This window comes from Thermobia domestica, chromosome 3, assembly GCF_964235325.1.
Source record: "Thermobia domestica chromosome 3, izTheDome1.hap1.1, whole genome shotgun sequence".
Lineage (NCBI taxonomy): Eukaryota > Metazoa > Arthropoda > Insecta > Zygentoma > Lepismatidae > Thermobia > Thermobia domestica.
Genome location: NC_137456.1, coordinates 63,153,425 through 63,172,631, shown reverse-complemented (window position 1 = coordinate 63,172,631; position 19,207 = coordinate 63,153,425). Strand labels below are relative to the sequence as shown.

General features: G+C 35.7%; 1 protein-coding gene across 1 annotated transcript in view; it reads left to right on the top strand.

Annotated features, from left to right (window-relative positions):
* rdgBbeta (cytoplasmic phosphatidylinositol transfer protein 1) overlaps positions 1–18,144 on the top strand; it is a 38,507-nt gene extending 20,363 nt beyond the window's left edge. The window contains exons 6-8 of the mRNA XM_081750988.1: positions 436–534; positions 2,227–2,382; positions 7,946–18,144. Of these exons, the coding sequence (XP_081607114.1) occupies positions 436–534; positions 2,227–2,382; positions 7,946–8,209 (519 nt within the window). The 3' untranslated portion in view covers positions 8,210–18,144. The remainder of the gene's footprint in view (positions 1–435; positions 535–2,226; positions 2,383–7,945) is intronic.
* The last annotated feature ends 1,063 nt before the right edge of the window (positions 18,145–19,207 follow it).

Below are 19,207 nucleotides of genomic sequence, written 5' to 3'. Positions count from 1 at the left end.
TAACGCACTACATTGTCCTTTTTGCTTTTTAACTATTGTGTAAATCGTAATTCTGTGTAAGACAGCTGAAATAGGAGAAAATTTCCTCTTCGAGATTAAAAATTTGGGAACAAAAACAGAAATCTTGTTGGCAATCTCTTCGATGTCGTTACAGTCGAGCCAATCTTGTATTCGTAGTGTGAAAAACTAACTTCATACTAACTTCAGTGAGATGAAATAATTAAAGATACATATGTGGAAACTTTTCTTTTGTCCCATTTCCACTCTATACATAGTATATATGTATGTTCGGATAGTTATGAGCACCCACAATACAACAAAGGATCATGCGTGTGGTGTTTGACTCTTTTGTATGTTATCGGATTAGCACATATTTCGTTAGACAACATAGTTCAGTTTGTTTCAGTAATATGCAGTAGTGAACTGTTTTTTCAGAGTCTCGATCTGGACGCAGAAGTACTTAAGGAGCGTATTGTCGACTATATAGACATAGTATTTGATGAAGTAACGCCAAGGCACTACAAGGAAGAAGAGGTAATTTATGCTCTAATATAATTTTTGCAAATATTACTTCATAAAATTCAATTGTTTTATTCTTTAAAAACTCAATTTGTTTTAAAGAACATAATCAGTTTAAGAAAATAGTTTCTTATTTTTCTTTTTTTCTTTTGTTTTCTTTCTTTTGTGTGTGTGTGTGTGTGTGTGTGTGTGTAAAGATCATACAACAAAATTTTCAGTCATTGGCTAGCTTCATAGAAAGGACGAAGCAATGGTGCATTGTCTACAACAGATAATATATATATATATACAGGCGTAGACAAAAAATCTAAAAACACTTCATACAGGACACGTAAGTTTGGCCCTCCACTGTAGAACGCGGTTGCCGATCGTTTTTTGTTTTCAATATGTCATGTGGACCTTCCTCTTCCGTCAGCAGTAACCCGCTCACCTGACAGACTTCCAAAGAGGCATGATCGTTGGTGCCCGTCTGGTTGGAGCTTCAGGAAACAGTGGCGAACATTGTGGGGGTATCGAAAGGCACTGTGTCCAATGTCACGAGGGCATACACAATTCATGAGCAAACGACGTCTGCAAAGCACAACAGTTGTCGAAAGACAATCCTGTCAGATTGGGACCGGAGGGCATTAAAACGGATTGTAGCAGCTAAAAAGAAGATCACTGCAATGAAAATTACGTCTGAACTCAATTCCGGCCTACAGAACCCGGTTTCATTGAAAACAGTGAGACGGGAACGTCATAAAATGAAAATTCATGGCAGGGCCGCTATCGCCAAACCCCTGGTCACAGCAGTAAATGCGAAGAGGCGTATCCAGTGGTGCAAGGACCACAAGGCGTGGACTCATGAGCAGTGGAATCACGTAATGTAGTCCGATGAATCGACCTTCACCTTGTTTCCAAGAATCGGTCGTGTTTACGTATGGAGAACATCGTCACGGGTCTATGATACAGACTGTCTGCTCCCAACTATAAAGCATGGCGGTGGTTCTGTTATATCGGTGTGGACAGTGATATCGTAGTTTTCTGCAGGTTCGATCATAGCCCTACATGCAATGATGAACGCTAAGGCGTATAAGGCAATTTTGGGCGACCAGGTTCTATCCATGGCTCAAATGTTGTTCCGTGATGGTATCTACCAAGATGATTTGTCACCCTGTCACGCTGCAAAAACGGTGAAATGGTGGTTTGAGGAGCATGACTAGGAGCTATCACATCTCCCCTGGGTCCCACAATCACCAGATCTGAACATCATTGAGCCATTGTGGTCTGAGTTAGAAAGGCGTGTTCGGTCTCATTACCCTCCATCAGCGTCCTTTAAGGAACTGGAGCATGTTTTGGAGCAACAATGATACAAAATTCCACACACCACGATTCAGGAGCTGTATACGTCCATTCCACATCGGATCCAAGCTGTTTTGGACGCAAAAAGAGGCCCCAACCATACTAAGTATGATTTTCACACTTTTGCGAGCGTTTTAGTTTTTTTTTTTTTTTTTTTTTTTTTTTTTTTTTTTTTTTTTTCAACCCCTATAAATTCCCATTTGAGCGGATTTTAAAGAGGGGTAAACAATAATTTTTAATCCATAATTTGAATATTGTTTCATGTATGAAATACTTGGGGATAAACATTTAGAAAGATAATTACATGGTATGTATGAATAAATATGACTTTGACTTCTTCTGTTATGTATGTAATTTTTCTTGTAGGACCTCAGGTTCTTTAAATCCGAGAAAACAGGCCGAGGACCGTTCAGGGAAACGTGGCGAGATGAAACTACTCCAATCATGTGTTCTTATAAGGTAGTGCAGGTGGCTTTTGAAGTATGGGGATTCCAGACAAAGGTTGAAGAACTTGTGCATAGGGTAAGTAAACAAACTAGTAGTAGGAGTTATTAACTTAAAGACAGGAATTGACGCATTTTTAATCAATATATTAAAGAGATAAGTGAAATCACTAACTCCATTGATTGTGTTTGTAAGAGTTTTCGTGTACGGTTTCGACCACTACGGTGGTCTTGTTTACCAGGTTAAATCACTCACATGGTTTCACAGTCACAGGTCTTTTCGTATCTCTTCGAATCCTCTTCGTGTTCTATTGGTGGTGACGACATCCGTCGGCTTATTGCTGATACTTGTGCCGAAGCACATCAATTTGTTTACTGGTTTGAGAGGATATTGCACTATGCACTTTTTATCAGTGATCAATATCACTGTACAAAATTTCGTCAGAATTGATTTAGTGGTGCAAATGTAGTTTCTGCACAACCAAGTTATCAAACAACTCCTGAGAATAGTTTTATGCTATCCGTATTCAAAGTATGTTTTTCCATCACTATATCCCATGTTTCAACCGAGAACTGTCTTAAGCGACAATGCTTTTAAAAAAATGTTCAAAAGAACAGTACCTGTGTTCGTTTTTGTGTGTTCAATATATTTATAACGTTTTAAAGGAAAACTGCTCTCATCATATGCCCTGTGAATTATCTGGATAATTATTTCAGCATCTCCCAAATGCTATTATCAGATTCAAATAATTGATAAATAACAGTCTGGAATCCTCTCTGTATCTTCGTAAGTATAATATCCAAATTCAATTAAAGTTCTTGTCCATTTGCAATTTTTGTTCCTGGTCCTGTTAAAGCCGGTTGATTCCAGTATATGGAACTCGTGCAGCTGAGGTTTTCTGAAATAATAAATAAAAGATACACAAAACACTTTCAAATTATTTACACATCAAAAAATAAAATTTTAAATATGGCTCCTATATAATGTAGACGAATGAGGTAGTGTGAAGTGTTCGTGTATCTAAGTTGCTAAATTATTTCAGATCTCAAAAATAGTGAACCAGTTGCTTTACCTAGGAAGAAATTGATGTAATTTCGAAAGCCAAACATACGAACGAAGATGCTGATTTTAATACAAGAATTTTACTATGTATTACGCAATGGAATTTAAATTAGCCCAAATGTATAGATTCCTCATAATTGAGTGAGTTGAGTTCATTTTGAGTTTAATGTCGCTTGCAACAGCGAGGCTGTATGAGACAGGACCTACTGATTAACGTGGAATCTAAAGCACGTGAGCTCCCGCTGGGAATCGAACCCTGGTCTCCCATGCCAAAGTGCCCATAATTGAGAATCTGCAGATGTATTAAAAAACTAATTTTACAAGAAGTGTCGTAGTGTCATATTGTAATTACGTAGAGTTACACAGTGATATTGACTCTCTAAGGAATAGAAATTTATTTTATAATTACGATACTATTTTACGTATTAAACTTCAAGAAAACCCGAAAACAAAAAGTGGTTGGTTAATTCAGCTGTTGTAGTGAGGAAAGAAGACAAAGGAATCACTCTAAACTGATCAAAATGGTGGTTTTAAATGAGACCCATTAGACACCGTATCCTGTGATGATTGATATTCGTAAAATAACTAAATTATTTGCGGTTTTATTCTCTAGAAAATTATATTCACTGACCATTCTGATTGCTTCTGATGACTGATGACATCACTGAGATTGCTTCTGATGAAACATTTACAGAATAAAAAGTACACCACCTTTCTGTAAAGAAAACTTTAACATTTGTACTTATTTTGTGGTTCTTTCTCGGTTGTTATCTAAGTTGAATTTATACAGTTTTAGCGTCTTTAAGATATTATTTGGTCTAGGAATTAATTCGTGCGGGTGGACAAGAGATGGCACAACGAACGGAGCGTCCCACAGTTCCGTGTATCCACACATGTGTTGCAAACCCCTGTCATCGCGTATCGTTCGTAGTATAGGGCAGTGGATTAAAGCGTCAACAACACCAGTTTGTAGTTAAGTGAACATGGCGCAATTTGTGCCTGATAAAGTGTTTTTGCGGGGTGTCCTGCTGCATTACTTTAACATGCAGAAAAGTGCGACTGAAAGTCATCGTATTTTGGTGGAAGTGTATGGTGACCATGCTTTAGCTGAGCGAACGTGTCAGAAGTGGTTTGCACGGTTTAGAAGTGGTGATTTCGGCTTGGCAGACCAAGAGCGAGCTGGACAGCCAAAAAAATTTCAAGACGAAGAATTGACAGCATTGCTCGAGCAGGATTCGTGTCAAACGCAGGAACAACTTGCAGCAGCATTAGGCGTTGATCAAACAACAGTCTCCAAACGCTTGAAAGCCATGGGAATGATTCAAAAGATGTCACATTGGGTTCCACATGAATTGAAAGACAGAGACGTTGAAAGACGAAAAACCATTTGCGAATTGCTGCTTCAACGACAGAGCAGAAAGGGGTTTCTGCATCGAATTATTACGGGTGATGAGAAGTGGATCCATTACGAGAACCCTAAACGAAAAAAGGCCTGGGTGAAACCAGGTGAACCAGGTCCATCACAACCAAAACGAGATATTCACTGTGCAAAGGTTATGCTGTGCATATGGTGGGATATGAAAGGTGTGGTGTACTATGAGCTGCTGCAACCGGGTGAAACTATGAATGGAGAACGTTATCGACGACAATTAATGCGTTTGAAGCAAGCTCTGGCCAGAACACGACCAGAATGGGAGAACAGACATGATAAACTTATTGTTCAACATGATAACGCTCGCCCACATGTCGCAAAACCGGTCAAAACCTATTTAGAAAATGTCGGATGGGAAGTTTTACCCCACCCGCCGTATTCACCAGACGTTGCTCCTTCGGACTACTACTTGTTCGATTGCATGAACAACGATTTGATTGGACAGCGGTTTACTTCTTCAGAAGATATCGAAACATGGGTCTCTGACTGGATCGCTTCCAAGGATGAGGACATCTTTCGCCACGGAATCCGTACATTGCCTGACAGATGGGCGAAAGTGGTGGCTAGCGATGGACAATATTTTTCTTAAGGTATTTATGTATTTTGTGTTTGTACTACAGCTTCAATGTGTGCGTACCAACCGCACGAATTAATTCCTAGACCAAATATAAAAGCCAAAAATATTATAGCTTTTGAAGCTGACTCATATTTTAGAAACTGTTCACGAGTTCATAATGACAGTTATCGAAGAAGATTTACAATTACATATAGCAGAGAGCAATAAATATATAACCACGGATTACTAATAAATCACATTATCACATCTCTTTTGAATTGAAAAGGATTTAGAAAGTAAATGAAAGTGAATCCTGTTAAATAAAATTAAGAAGCAATTACAAGACTTACACGGAAACTAAAAAGAAATAAATTAAAATATGTAACATTTTATTTATTAAGAGTCATATATTAATTATTATATTTTATATTGTTTTATTTTAATCGAAGTATGAAGTCGAGACTGGAGCTCGAAAAGAGCAAGATTTTCGATTAACAAGTATTTTGACATTACTAACAGTTCTTGTGACTCTCCTATGTTCATGGCTTTATTATACATAGAATACAGATTTATGATATGTTTGGTAGTTGAGTGTATGGAACACATTATAATATATTTCAAAGACTATCCTGAATAGTGTTCCTTCCTAATGAATTTTTAGAAGATATTTGCAGTATGTGCCACAGGTACTCTTCTTCGGGGCTAAGGAGTTAAGAATATCCTCTATGCTATTCTTCATATGTTTATGGTATAACAAACAGTGATGTGAAAATCCTAATCCTAACAATATATAAAACTACATGAGCTGACATAAATTATTGAGCACTTCCTGTAGGGCTACAATGATTAAATTTGGCATGATTGTAGCTTTCTGGAAGAACCCACACGAACATTGCCAAAAGTCAATATTTTTAATTTTTAGGATGTCTAAAGAGAAGAAGAATTTCCCTATGTTATTTAAATGGGTCTTTTTTGCACCTATAATCTCATGTTTTAGGTACTTGGAATTGGAATAAAAACTTGAAATTCGGTATGCTTGTACGTTTTCATTAGCACTACCTAAGTGAATCATCAGAAATAAAAATTTCCAACCGTAGAGTGGTTTTATGGGGAACTGAAAAATCTTTCCCATGTTATTTACATGGGACGTCTTCTATACCCCAAAATGTTTAGGCACTTCCGGCAGGATTAGAATAATGAATTTTGGCATGGTTGTAGCCTTTCAGGACTAATCGACAGGAAAATTGCCAAAAGTGAATATTTTTTAGGGGTCTAAAGGATGATGAAGAAATTCGCATGCTATTTAAATGGGCGTTTTCGTGGGATACAAAATCTTATCTTTTAGATAGTCGAAAAAGGAAAAGAAACGATAGAATTGTGGGTTCAAAAGGTGCGAGGCCGTAGGTCGAACAAAGACCGTGTGCGGGGGCGAAGCCCCCGGATGGGCAGATTTAGGAAATGTGGAAAGCAAATTCACGAAATTTACTGTTGATGCAAAGGCCAACAGATAAGAAATGCGAGGCCGTAGAGCGAGCAGGCTCGGGGTTCTGGAGGCGGAGCCCCCAGCTAGTATACATATATATATTCTGACTTAATTTTTATTCCTTATACTTTTAACCTACTTCTTAATTATTTCTTTGCTTGTTTGTGTATTTATCTATTCTATTCTATTATTTATTTATCTCATCATACTAGTGTATATATATAAACTTTTAGTATTATAATAGTTAGTGCACTTACGGAGTGTTGGAAGACATATGAAACACAGAAGATCACAGGACTAGATATTAATAATCATTATAGAATGGGTGACATTTAGGGTTAGTGCAAAACTATTTTAATATTAAAAGTTTGTTTATATTTTACATTTGTTAGGATTAGGATTAAGAATTAGATCTCTGGGCTTTGTAATAACATAAACATGTGAAGAACTTCATAGAGAATATGTTGTTAACTCTTAGCTCCGAAGAAGGGTATTCGTGACATGTACTCAAAATATCGGCTAAAAATTCATTAAAAAGAAACAATAGGATTAGTTTTTGATATATATAGTGATATATTGAGTTTGTGACATTTTGTTTGGAAATTTCAAGACACTCTTCTGTTACTCTTTCTTACATCTTACTGTACATATCTTTGGCGCGTTAGACCCGGTTCGATTTCCAGTGGGAGCTCATGCTGTTCGGGCTTTACATTAAGTCGTAGTGCATGTCTCATAGAGCCTTGGTGTTGACAGGGACCCTGAACTCCAATACAATGAATTGACTTACATGTTACTTAAACCATTGAAATCGATTTCACTACTACTACTTTGCTTAGAAATTGTTTAACTGAATGTTGATTTGAGTTTAGCGTCCCGTTCAGACCGAGGCTGTGAGACTTGGACCTACAGTTTAACGTGGAATCCGAACCACGTGAGCTTCCACCGGGAATCGAACCCGAATCTCCCGCGACAAGTGCGTACGTTAATCGTACAGCCACAAGGGAATTCTGATTGCATAGAGGATGCTTTCATATTGTATTGTAAATCTTGTTGGTTTAACTTTATTTGTATATTTTTTTTTTCATTTTCTTTTCTGAAACTATTGTAGATGATTAGAGAGGTTTTATTAGTTGGCCATAGACAGGCAGTGGCTTGGATAGACGAATGGCACGGGATGACTATTGAAGATGTAAGAAAATACGAGAAGGAGATGCAACAGATGACCAATACGAAAGTGCAGAAACCTCCGCCAACTCCTCCAGGTTCGGATGAGGAACCCATGAAAACTCCAACATCTTCAGTGTCCTCAGAGAAAGACCTCATAGAATCCCCCAAAACTCCGAAGTCAAAGTCTTGGTTTGGATGGTCATAGTATAACTGAGGATTACAATAAGTAGATGAGTGAACGTGTATAGTTGTCCATAGTGAAGAAGTGTTTCTTTTATTTTTACAATTTTTTTTAGTGGTCGAAAGAAATTAATATTATTATAGTGAGGTCCTATAATTGTTACAGTATAGTATTTTTTTATAAAGCACCAAATTGCTGTTCCTTATTGAAAGAAATTTTGAGAGATATAAAGAGAACCTTGTTGTCCCATGACACACCCTTTTTGATGTGTTAGTTTATATTAAAAACAAATCGTTATTGATACACGTCCTGTTATAACGGTTTTCTTCAAATTTTATCTGTATTATAGATGTTGATAAGACGAAAGAACCAATCTACCAATATATATGTACGTAAAGATTGATATCATTCAAATTTCATGTACAGTGTTGTTGTGTATAGAATGGTCAATGGTATTGGAAATTGTTTAAACAGTTGACTAGTACTTCTCAGTTTTAATGCGTGTTTATTTGTCGTTAGACGAATTAATGTCGCCCAGTAAATTATGTCAGTATTTTTGTGTACATTTCTATGTAATATATCTACTTCAACTTGAACAACGAATGTGTCGTTGTTATTATCCGTGACACTTGCGTTGTTTATTAAATTTAGTCCTTTTCTTCGTCCTCTTATCATTTGGTTTAGTCTACACAAATTTTATTAATTTAATAAGGTGACCACCACTTTATTTACATATTTGGATGTTTCTCTGAATACTTTTTCAATGCTGATTTTTTTTTTCGCAAATCAATGTATTTATGAATTTTAAAGCTTCTGTCGTACAACGCTCAACTCTGGCCTCGATAATGGACCAGCACCATTTCTCAAACTGTAGTCCGCAGACCACAAGTAGTCGTCAAGATCTGTCCGTGTGGTCGTCTTAGATTGAACGTTAGTCAGAAAAAGACCGCAAAAATTCAAATTCAAGGGAAGCGTTTATCGTACACTGTAGTTGAGAATCTCAAACAGGTATTTAATAAGATAAAGATTCTACAAATTCTATTAGCTTACAGCAAGTACATAGATGTATTATTATAAAGAATTTTTGATGATCTTCATTTATTTTTTTTTTAACTGTGTATTTTCTTTTGTTAAAACTAATATAAAATTAACAAATTTGTAATTAATATTATTTTAATAATATGTATAAGCATACTGGTATATGGTCGAAACACAAAGAAATGATAAATTTGCTTTCGAAGGGAGACGTGGGGGGGGGGAATAGAGTGGGCTGCAGAACATTCTAGTAAAAATGGTGCCCACTTGAAGAAGGTTCGACAAACGCTGGCGTAGCCGGATTCTTTTGTTTCCAGTTCTATAATTATATTAATTATTTTCTTTTCTTTTGGATATCTTTAGGTTAACTATAAAACTAAATCGAGAAGCGAAAGATTAAATATATTGTACTATATTTTGTTTTTCCACTGTTTATAATTCTTCTTTCTTTTTCTTTTTTTATTAAATTTTAAATCTTTCTATCAGAGTTTTCATCATATCTTACAAATATGTGTGACGAACATAAAAAAAAAAAAAAATAAATAAATAAAAAAAAATCTTTCATTAACCATCGCACTGCCACAGAGCTGAAATTTTGCTCTGCTCAACAATTTTACACGTGAGCCATTTCATCCATTTAGTCTTTTGTGTTTCATGTAGTTCCTCGTTTTGTTCTGTCAACGTTTCAAAATAACCAGATCGAAGACACAAGTAACCTCGATACAGAATTAGATCTTTTTCTAAAGGATAGTATATAGAGTATTAGACAATCAGAATGTAAGCATAATGTTCTATATACTACAGGTTCATATGTCTCCATTGTGCACTTATTATTATAAGATCAGTAGGTTCAACGTCAAGGCATGGAAATATGAAAGGTGAGTAATTTTCTTCCCCTCATGTCAATGTTTTTTTTTTTTTTTTTTTTTTTCGGTGGATTATTGTTATTCTCCAATTCAGTACAATTGAACCATTGAACAATAAGGTTATATCAATTTGTATGAATAAGTAATATGGTTAGACTCCACTCTGAAATGCCTTGATTATTATTAAAAATACTGTTCTAGGTAATGTACTACTTGCATTAACAATTAATATATTAAAAAAAAAAAATACGCAACAAACACAGGTAATTTGCGTAATTTTACTTAATATAATAGCGTAATGATGAGTCATCAAGCTTTATATTGTAGACGTCTATGTAGATATATAGATTTTAACATTGTGGTTAGTTGTAGAACAGCGAATCCCACCAACCTTGATTGAGGAAGAGTAGTTGGTTGAAGGTTATTTCTGTTCGCATTACATCAAAATGGTGCAATGATTGGTGCTTGGTGATTCGAAATAGGTTTGACTTGTTTTAAATATTTACATGATTTCAAGTACCATCGACAGATGATCGTTTCAACGATTTTTTTTTTTTTTTTTTTTTTTTTTTTTGTCATGCTCAATTAAGACCTACTTACACTCAAAAGATGAACAAGATTTTTTAAAATGGAAATTAGCTTTTGTTGTAAGCTCCAGTCAAATGTGCGCTCAGTTTTTTTATTATTATTATTATTTCTCCGTAATTCAGGGTCAGTTCTTAAAATTTTAGGACTGAGTCAATTAAAAATAAGATATTGACAGAAATAACACTTACGCTTAATATTCTTCGAAATATGATTCTCCTACATCCACACACCGCTGCCAGCGGGATTTCCAGTTTTCATACGCTTCCTGGAAGGCGGAAACTGGAATGCTGTTCTGCTGCCTCGTCACGGCCTATTGTAATGCTTCCACCGAGCTGTGATTATGCCCTTTCAGGGTGGTTTTGAGGCGGGGGAAGAGGAAAAAGTCTGGTGGGCAAGGTCGGGACTGTAGGGTGGCTGAGGCAAGGTTGCAGTGTTATGTTGGGCCAGATACGCCACCACTCGGAAGGCTGTGTGGCTCGGCGCATTATCATGATGCAGTCGCCAGGAGTTGGCGATGGCTGGGCGGACGCGGACGATGCGTTTCCTCAGCCGTTCCAGGACCTGGAGATAAAAAACTGCATTGACAGTCTGTCCGTGTGGAACAAATTCCCTGTGGATCACTCCTTGTGAATCGAAAAAGCAAATGAGCATGCTTTTCACTTTTGGTTTCGTCATGCGCTCCTTTTAGGGGGCGTGGGGAATTTCGGGTGTGCCATTCCGCGCTTTGACGTTTGGTCGCAGGGTCATACTCAAACGTCCACGTCTCGTCCCCAGTCACCACATTGTCTAACAAGTTTTCCATTTTCACTTACTTCTTCAAGAAGGTCCGGGCAGATCCGTTTGCAAACATCCTTTTGCTCGCCTGTCAGCACTTACGGCACCAACTTTCCACAAATTTTCCTCATTTGCAATTGTTCGTGCACAATTTCGTGAACTTGGGTTTTAGCAATGCCAAATTCATCGGCAATCATGCGCTGTCCAGCAAATTCTTTGCTCTTGCAACATTTTCCTCCGTTTTGGAGCTCGAAGGTCGTCCTGACCGTGCAGCGTCTTCAAGTTCTTCTCTCCCCTCCCTAAACAGCTTGTGCCACTCAAACACACTCGATCTTCCAATGGCGTTATTGCCGTACGCCGTCTTGACCATTTCATGAGTCTCTTTCCCAGTTTTACCGAGCTTCACGCAAAATTTGATGGCGTAACGCTGTTCCAAAAGATTGGCCATGACGCAGCGTGAAGAGGTTACTCGCAGAGGTTACGATGACGAGCGATCTTTACCCCGCTATGGCTGGCAGCCGACTGGCGCTGCTTCCTGTCTTTCCTTAGACCCACCTCAACCAACAACAGGTGGAGTAACCCCCATCAGTCTGTAAAAAGAAAAAAAAAAAATCAGTCCTACTACTTTAAGGACTGACCCTGTATATTGTACAAAAGATACTGTACTCACGTACAAGAAGCGAAGGTCATATTTACATTGTTATGTTAAATCATTGTCATACCTCAAATGTGTAATAGATGCTTTGTGGTAGTCTTGAGTATCTTAATATTCTTAATTTATGACCAGTTGTTTCCAGTAGCGTCCCCTTTTGCCGTTATACTGTTGCAGTTATCTTCTAGGAACTGTACTGTATATTTGCATATCACTTTGTGTTTAGAGAAGGGACGTGGAGGTTTAAAAAAAAATCTAATCGTACCCTAATAACTAATTTATTTCTACTTATTTTTAAGCCACATAACGAAAACAAGCTTTTGTTTTTCAAAATTTATTTTTAAGAAGGTCAGTTATTCAAGGAAATATGCTTGTTTCAAATGAATTGCACAAATTTATTATGTCTGTCATGAAAAAGGAACATATCATTGAAATGAAAAAACAAAAATCCACATAAGTTGGTAATAGTAACGTGTGACTTCTAAACTTGTACTAGAGCTCGATACTGTTGTTTGACAAGTGTCCTTCTCGTCTTTATAGTAAAAAAATATATAAAGGTGTAATGTAAATATTTTGGTTTGGGACTGGACAGTTGTTGAGATCGTGATTAAAATAAGGGTGATTCTGATAAATCAAGGAGCGCTCCCGAATAGCCGAATTACTTTCTATGCTCGTGGATCTAGTTTTAATTTCCGGTAGGAACATATATTCGGATCCTACGATTAACCCTAATTCCATTTCTCATATATAATTTCAGTATTGAAAATGGCATTAAGCTTCAAAGATGGAAGATTTAAAAAGTATTGTGGCCAAATCACGGCTAGTGCATAAAAACCGAAGCTTCGACAATTTTCGTAGCACTTGCAGGAAAATCTTTAAAGTGTCAGTATGGAAGCAGGTGAATATCATTTAGTGATAGTTATATTTTTGTTATGTTTACTTATTAATTATGTAGTAAGGTTTTTAATTACTTATTGATTTAGTATTAATAGTATAGCAAGAACATACATTTATGACTTGTAAATTATTCGTATCTTTTTTCTTCCGTTTCTTGCACTGCAAACTTAGCGAAAGTACAATGTTGTTATAATTCGAGTACAGAATTTGACTGTGATCTCTGGGTATGCACATTTAAAAGAATAAATATACCCATTTGCTTTTGCAAAATTTCGTAGTCAAATTATGTACAGTAAAGCCGAATTATCAAAAATTTTGAGTTCTTATTGTAATCGTGTGTACTTAATAACATCCTATATATGAAGGAGTGAACAGAATTGATTCGGATTTTGAACATGACTGTAACATATTTATCTCAATTAAAGTGATTTATTATACAGTTTCAGTGTACTGTGCTTCTATATTCTATAATTCTTAAAGTTGTTTAACTAGACATATGGTTAGATTTCTCCTCCATGTGGAACTATCCTAAAGGACGTAATGCAACTTTAATCTTCGAAAATATTAGAAGTAACACTTTTATATTGGAAACCTGTGTATTATAATGTCAATAGAGATTAATGCTAGGTTTTATTGATCCTTCAACTGTTGATTGATACAAATGATTTCATGTAATATTTTAAGATTTTTTTTTTTTTTTTTTTTTAAAGATTGTAGTGGCAATGAGCAGTGTATAATTGTAAAATTAATATCTTATTGTATTATACTAATACAGCGTAATGCCATGTATTATTTGACCAAGGATGTCATAAAATAGAGGATCTCCCATATGCATCTTCATCCTATTAACTCAATGAAACCAAAGAAACAACCGTAATTGGCTACTTTCGTTTCCGCCATGAATGTTAGCTCAAATCATGGCGATCTTATTCGGGCGGAGTGGGGGTGGCGAAACTGACGTATGGCTTCAGGATTTTGTTGTAGAGGCAGATTCTCTTTTTATAACATCCTTGTGTTTGACAGATCCTTTTTTTTATGTTAAAATTTCTTAATCTTAAAGGAACACAACGTAGTAAAAAACGTATAAAAAATCATGGAGGTTAACTAGTTAGCATAAGTTTTGTTTGTGCTAAATATGAATTGATGTGAATTTAGCGAATGCCAGTGTCTAATTCGCGGCGATTGTTAGGTGCTCTTGGATAATGAATCAACATAATAAATAATAATAATAATAATAATAATAATAATAACATACTCAAATACAGAAAAGGAGGTAGGTTTTTAGCTTTAAGCTAGATGGATGTGCATATAGAGGATGTGTATCCATTGCTAACTCAGACTGTCCATGCCCATAATATAGGTGTTCTGAAGGATTCATTATATTCATTGAATATTCATTAATGTAAGTCGAAGAAATGAAAAATATTTGTTAAATTCATTCTAATGATAGTATATTTTTATATGCACAATAGAAGGTACCGATACTGCATAATTTGGACCCAATTTCCTAATGTAAAACTCGGAACAAAACTCTTAAGAAACAAAGAAAATGTAAATATTACTGTTATTCCAAATGCTTTTAAGAGTGTGCTGAATATGTACTTGCCTTCCTTGAGAAAAAGAGGCCCATATTTGTATCCGAAAATTTCTGTTCTGTTCACTGTTTTTACCACCTTTAACCTTTTGCTTTTTTTAAATGATTTTTCTTGATTGTATAAAAAGTATTTTAAATAACAATCTGGATCGCGTCTTTTCTTTTTCCCAAGACAAAACAACGAAGCTTCAAAACGAGACATCTGTAGGCTTAAGTATAAACAGAAGAAAGAAAAGTAAGATAGATATTTTTCACTTGTGTTGTAAAATAAAGTGGAGTTAATGAGACTATTATTAATTGAGGTAAAGTTGTACGGTTAGGGCAAAGTTCAGCTCAAATGACTTAATTTCTGCTAGAATACAAGCAAATTAGACTATAAGATTTTGAAAAAGTGTTATAAACGAATGTTATATTTCTTCCACAGAATTTTATAAGATCTGTTGTGAGTTAAGAAGCGATATATTGTTAGGTACTTACTTAGGTTAAATGGACGTACTTTTCAAGTGTGGTCTTGTAGACTCGACTTCTGCAATTTGAAGCTTCCATCAACCAACAAAAATTTCCCGTCTTCCTTTGAAATAACTCTGTTTTCTATTAGTTCTCACTCGAGATACTTTCCTGCTTTCTGATGGAAACTTGTTCTAAAGAATCTTATTGAAAACGAATTTCATTTCAAGCGTTCGCTTTCAGTTTTATTTCTTCGTTACGTGTTTCAGCGTAAGAAGGGAGAGCTGCAACTGAGAATCGACGATAATGGGACAGAGAAGCTTTTCTCGCTGTCCCTGTCTCTTTCTAGAAGTTCAAGATCTGGTTAACTCGCAGCTGGTGACCTAACGGCGCACTGTTGGTAATATAACGACTATTTGTAACACTGATGACCTCGTAAGTTAGGTTAATCTCTTTAAAAAGACAATAACGTGCTATGATGATAACGATTGCTGACAGCCGTGCATTACCAGTTGCGATAGATAAGACACAATAGGTTATCTGTTATGACACTTGGTATTGATTTATTTGTTTTGTGTTTGAAGTATACATAAGTTAAATAATAATAATAATAGTCATCGAAAGTGTAAAGAATACTATAAGAAGTCCATATCTTGTCCGACAGAATTCCAGTTCCGGCCTTTCGATCTTCGCTGCCTGTTGATTTCGTGAGATTGTAATTAAGTGTTGAAATAATTTTTAGAAAGAAAAGGAAATTCCTTGAATCATAGCTACGTTGGTAGGTGATATATATGTATGTATATATAAAGGTTGTTCAATTGAAATTGGTGTCTAGAAACGTACATTGTATGCACTTAGACATTATACACTAATTAGAATAACAACTGATGATAGTTCGAGTGTGTACAGATCAGTATCCCACGTTGAGGGTACTGTCTCAACTCTGTATACTTTCTCTGTAATAAAAGCATAGAAAGGTGTCAGTTACTGGTTGGACTGCTCTTCCACACCATCACGAAACACTTGGAGGTAAAACGCTTACCCTTTAGATGGACCAAACACGTAATAGTCGTATGGAAAAACCTGGGCTGTAAAGTGGGTGATCCTTAAGAGCCCAGTGAACACGGGTTCAGTATATCCATTGTTTTAGCAGCGTATGGATATGCATTATCATGAAGCATAAGGACACTTTATTACAATTGTTTTTGTTGTCCATTTTTAGTTTGTGCAGTTATAATCGTGACATTCCATCGACACCGAAAAACGTCAACCTGATCTTGTCAGCCGAAGCAGACGAGTAGTAATGCAGGATGTCTTCATTTCTTGATAATAGCTCGAAATGGTGACACAAGATATCATCAGTCACAATTTGCTTCCAAACGCTTCCATTCGTGAGGTATAGACTGAGATGTTTCAGGCATATCCCGATTTGTTATATTTTTCTGTTCGTTGTTTAGGTCCTGGAGTATCCACTGTTCATACGCTTCCCGATATCTCCGTTTCCTTTGATGAACGCTGTGGATGGATCCAATAATGAGGCGGACAGCTTACCTGTGATTTTACAGCGATTCCTTTAGCATAATGTCCAGAGCGGAAATATTTCCTTGATCTATTATAGGCACCTCTCCAGATCGTAGGAGATCGCCATGCATACCCGTCCACTTAGAAATTCGACACTCCACTTGAACACTATATTCCTTTTAAACACGCGTCGCCGTACATGGCTTGCGTTTGACGAAAGACTTTGCTTGTCGAAAACTCTCTTTGCACAGGAATTGAGCCAGTGACATTGAACGCGCTTGGTGGTATACATGACACCACTATTGTCAAGTTTCTCGTTTAGTCGAGAACGCATGCCTCAAACTGACCACGTTTTGTGCACACAAACACCAAGCTGTGCGATACTGCTACCTCTTAGCCGTCCCTTAGACTGTTTGCTCTGTTATCAACTCGGTTTCAATTGAACAATCCTCGTGAAAATCCAGAGGATGGAATATTGATTTGTCTTTAATATGAGACTTTATTGTACACTCTCTTAGTTATGACCTTTAAATATTAGATAATGTGCAAACCACAGTGGCTCAGTTATAGAGCGCTCACCTCTGGCACGTGGGATCTTTAGTTCGATCCCAGCTCCTACCAAGTGGGCTTTGTAGTGGACGAACACAGTGTAGATGTGCGTTCTCTTGGTGTTCTCCCGTTTCCTCCCACTTTCTTAATTCCACCATTTCGTTCATTATTATCACCGCGGTACATATTCGTGGAATCTTAAAAAAATACACGACGTAGCAGATCGCCTGCATTCTCTCTTAGGAAGTCCGACAAGTTATTCTAACAATAATAAGTAGCTATTTATTTTAGTCTTTTAATATATATAGTTCAAATGCCAGTTTGTTTTAATTTTCCACAAATAAAATAACAATTACATTAGTTTTTTTTTTTTTTCAAAGTTTCGAGATACATTAATCTGAAAGTATTCAGTTCTTCGAAGTTCAAAGATGATAACCATTTACTATGTATCATATTTTCAAAATAATTACTAGTAGGTTTTATACTTACATAACCTGTTACTAAGGAAAAATACGTCCTTTTCAAATACAGTAGTATAATTTCAAAACATATTTTTTGCTATGTGTAAAACAAATGATCTCAGTTTTGAAGCCAGATTAGATTAAAATTTCTTGTAAAACTAGAGTTTTTGTGTTTTGTGTACAAAATCAGTATTTGTGATTAGGTTGTGTTTTTAATCTTGTTACCTGTGTAAAGCAATTCATGTAAAGAATCAGAGAAAATGTTACGTATTATCTTAATCCGCAATGTGTTAGTTTCCCTTTTTTTTTATGGTGTTATTTAAAATAAATAATTATCGTCTATTTGTAATTATTTGCAAGATGTATTTACGATTGTTGTAACTGTAATGCGAATTATTATTGTTTTGTTAGTTTATAGAAAGTATTTGATCACGCGCTTTTTGTGTAAATAAAGCTTTCGGGCATTATGTAATATTTGGTTGTTGTTCCTTTGATGGTATTTAAAGTATTATTTAATTAGTAGGTCACTATTTTGTACTTTTTTCTTGCAAAAATATATGTCAATTTTGTTTTAATATTAAGTATTTTAATTGTAATATAGTAATCCAATCCTTTATTATAGTCTAGTCTATGTAGGAAAGGCAGTCAAACTTGCGGGCAGCATGCGGACGTATTTTTCTGTAGCTCTTCTTAACCTCGAGATAATAGCAAACATATACAATTTATTTGTTTTGTAGATTGAATTAATGGAAATCCGTTACTTCTCAATTCCAAAGCAAAAAATCGCTGAAGTGAGTATCCTTGAATTTTACAAATACTTACCTGCATGGCTTTCAGAAACCCGCAAAGAGCCTACCCGGTTTGCCATAAGTATCAAACTGTCACCTGATCAGGTCAAAAGTCATGTTACATGCTAAATTGAGTCTGGAGATCCCAAATTCAGATGTGAGATATTTCAAGTACATAACCTTGGCGTAGTGTGCCCTGGGTGATTCGAAGAAGATCCATATACATTATTATTATTGATTTTACTCAAACAACTTGACTTTTGACAATGTTCTATCCATATTTACCTTACGTGCTATACATCGTTTCTAAGCGCTTCATTATGTCTTTGTAATAAGCTTTCAATTAGCCATTTTCTCATTACAGTTTTTGAGATATGTAGACGACTTCAGTTTTTTCATCGACTTTCTATTGACTTCAATGTTCATGTTTCGTGATTTTTTACTGTTTCATCTTTTAGGACAATTTTCTTCTGGAATATAGAATCTACATAATCATATATCTCCCTTTGTAGGTTTTTTCAGATAAGTAGAGGAATTATTTGTTTTTCATTGCTTTTCCACTTCATGTTTCGTGATTTTTTTATTTTTTTTTAATTTTTATTTTTATTTATTTTATTTTATTTTTTTTTTTTTTTTACTATTTTCCATCCATTGTAGGATAATTTGCTTTTGGAATGTAGAATCTACATAGTCTTTTCTATATTTAAGCTGAACTTCAGCCATCTCCCTTTTTTGGTTTTTCGGATAGGTGCAGGAATTATTTATTTTTCATTGATTTTCCACTTACTTCAATGTTAATGTCTCGTGATTTTTGACTATGTCCCATCCATTTTAGAACTATTTGCTTTTG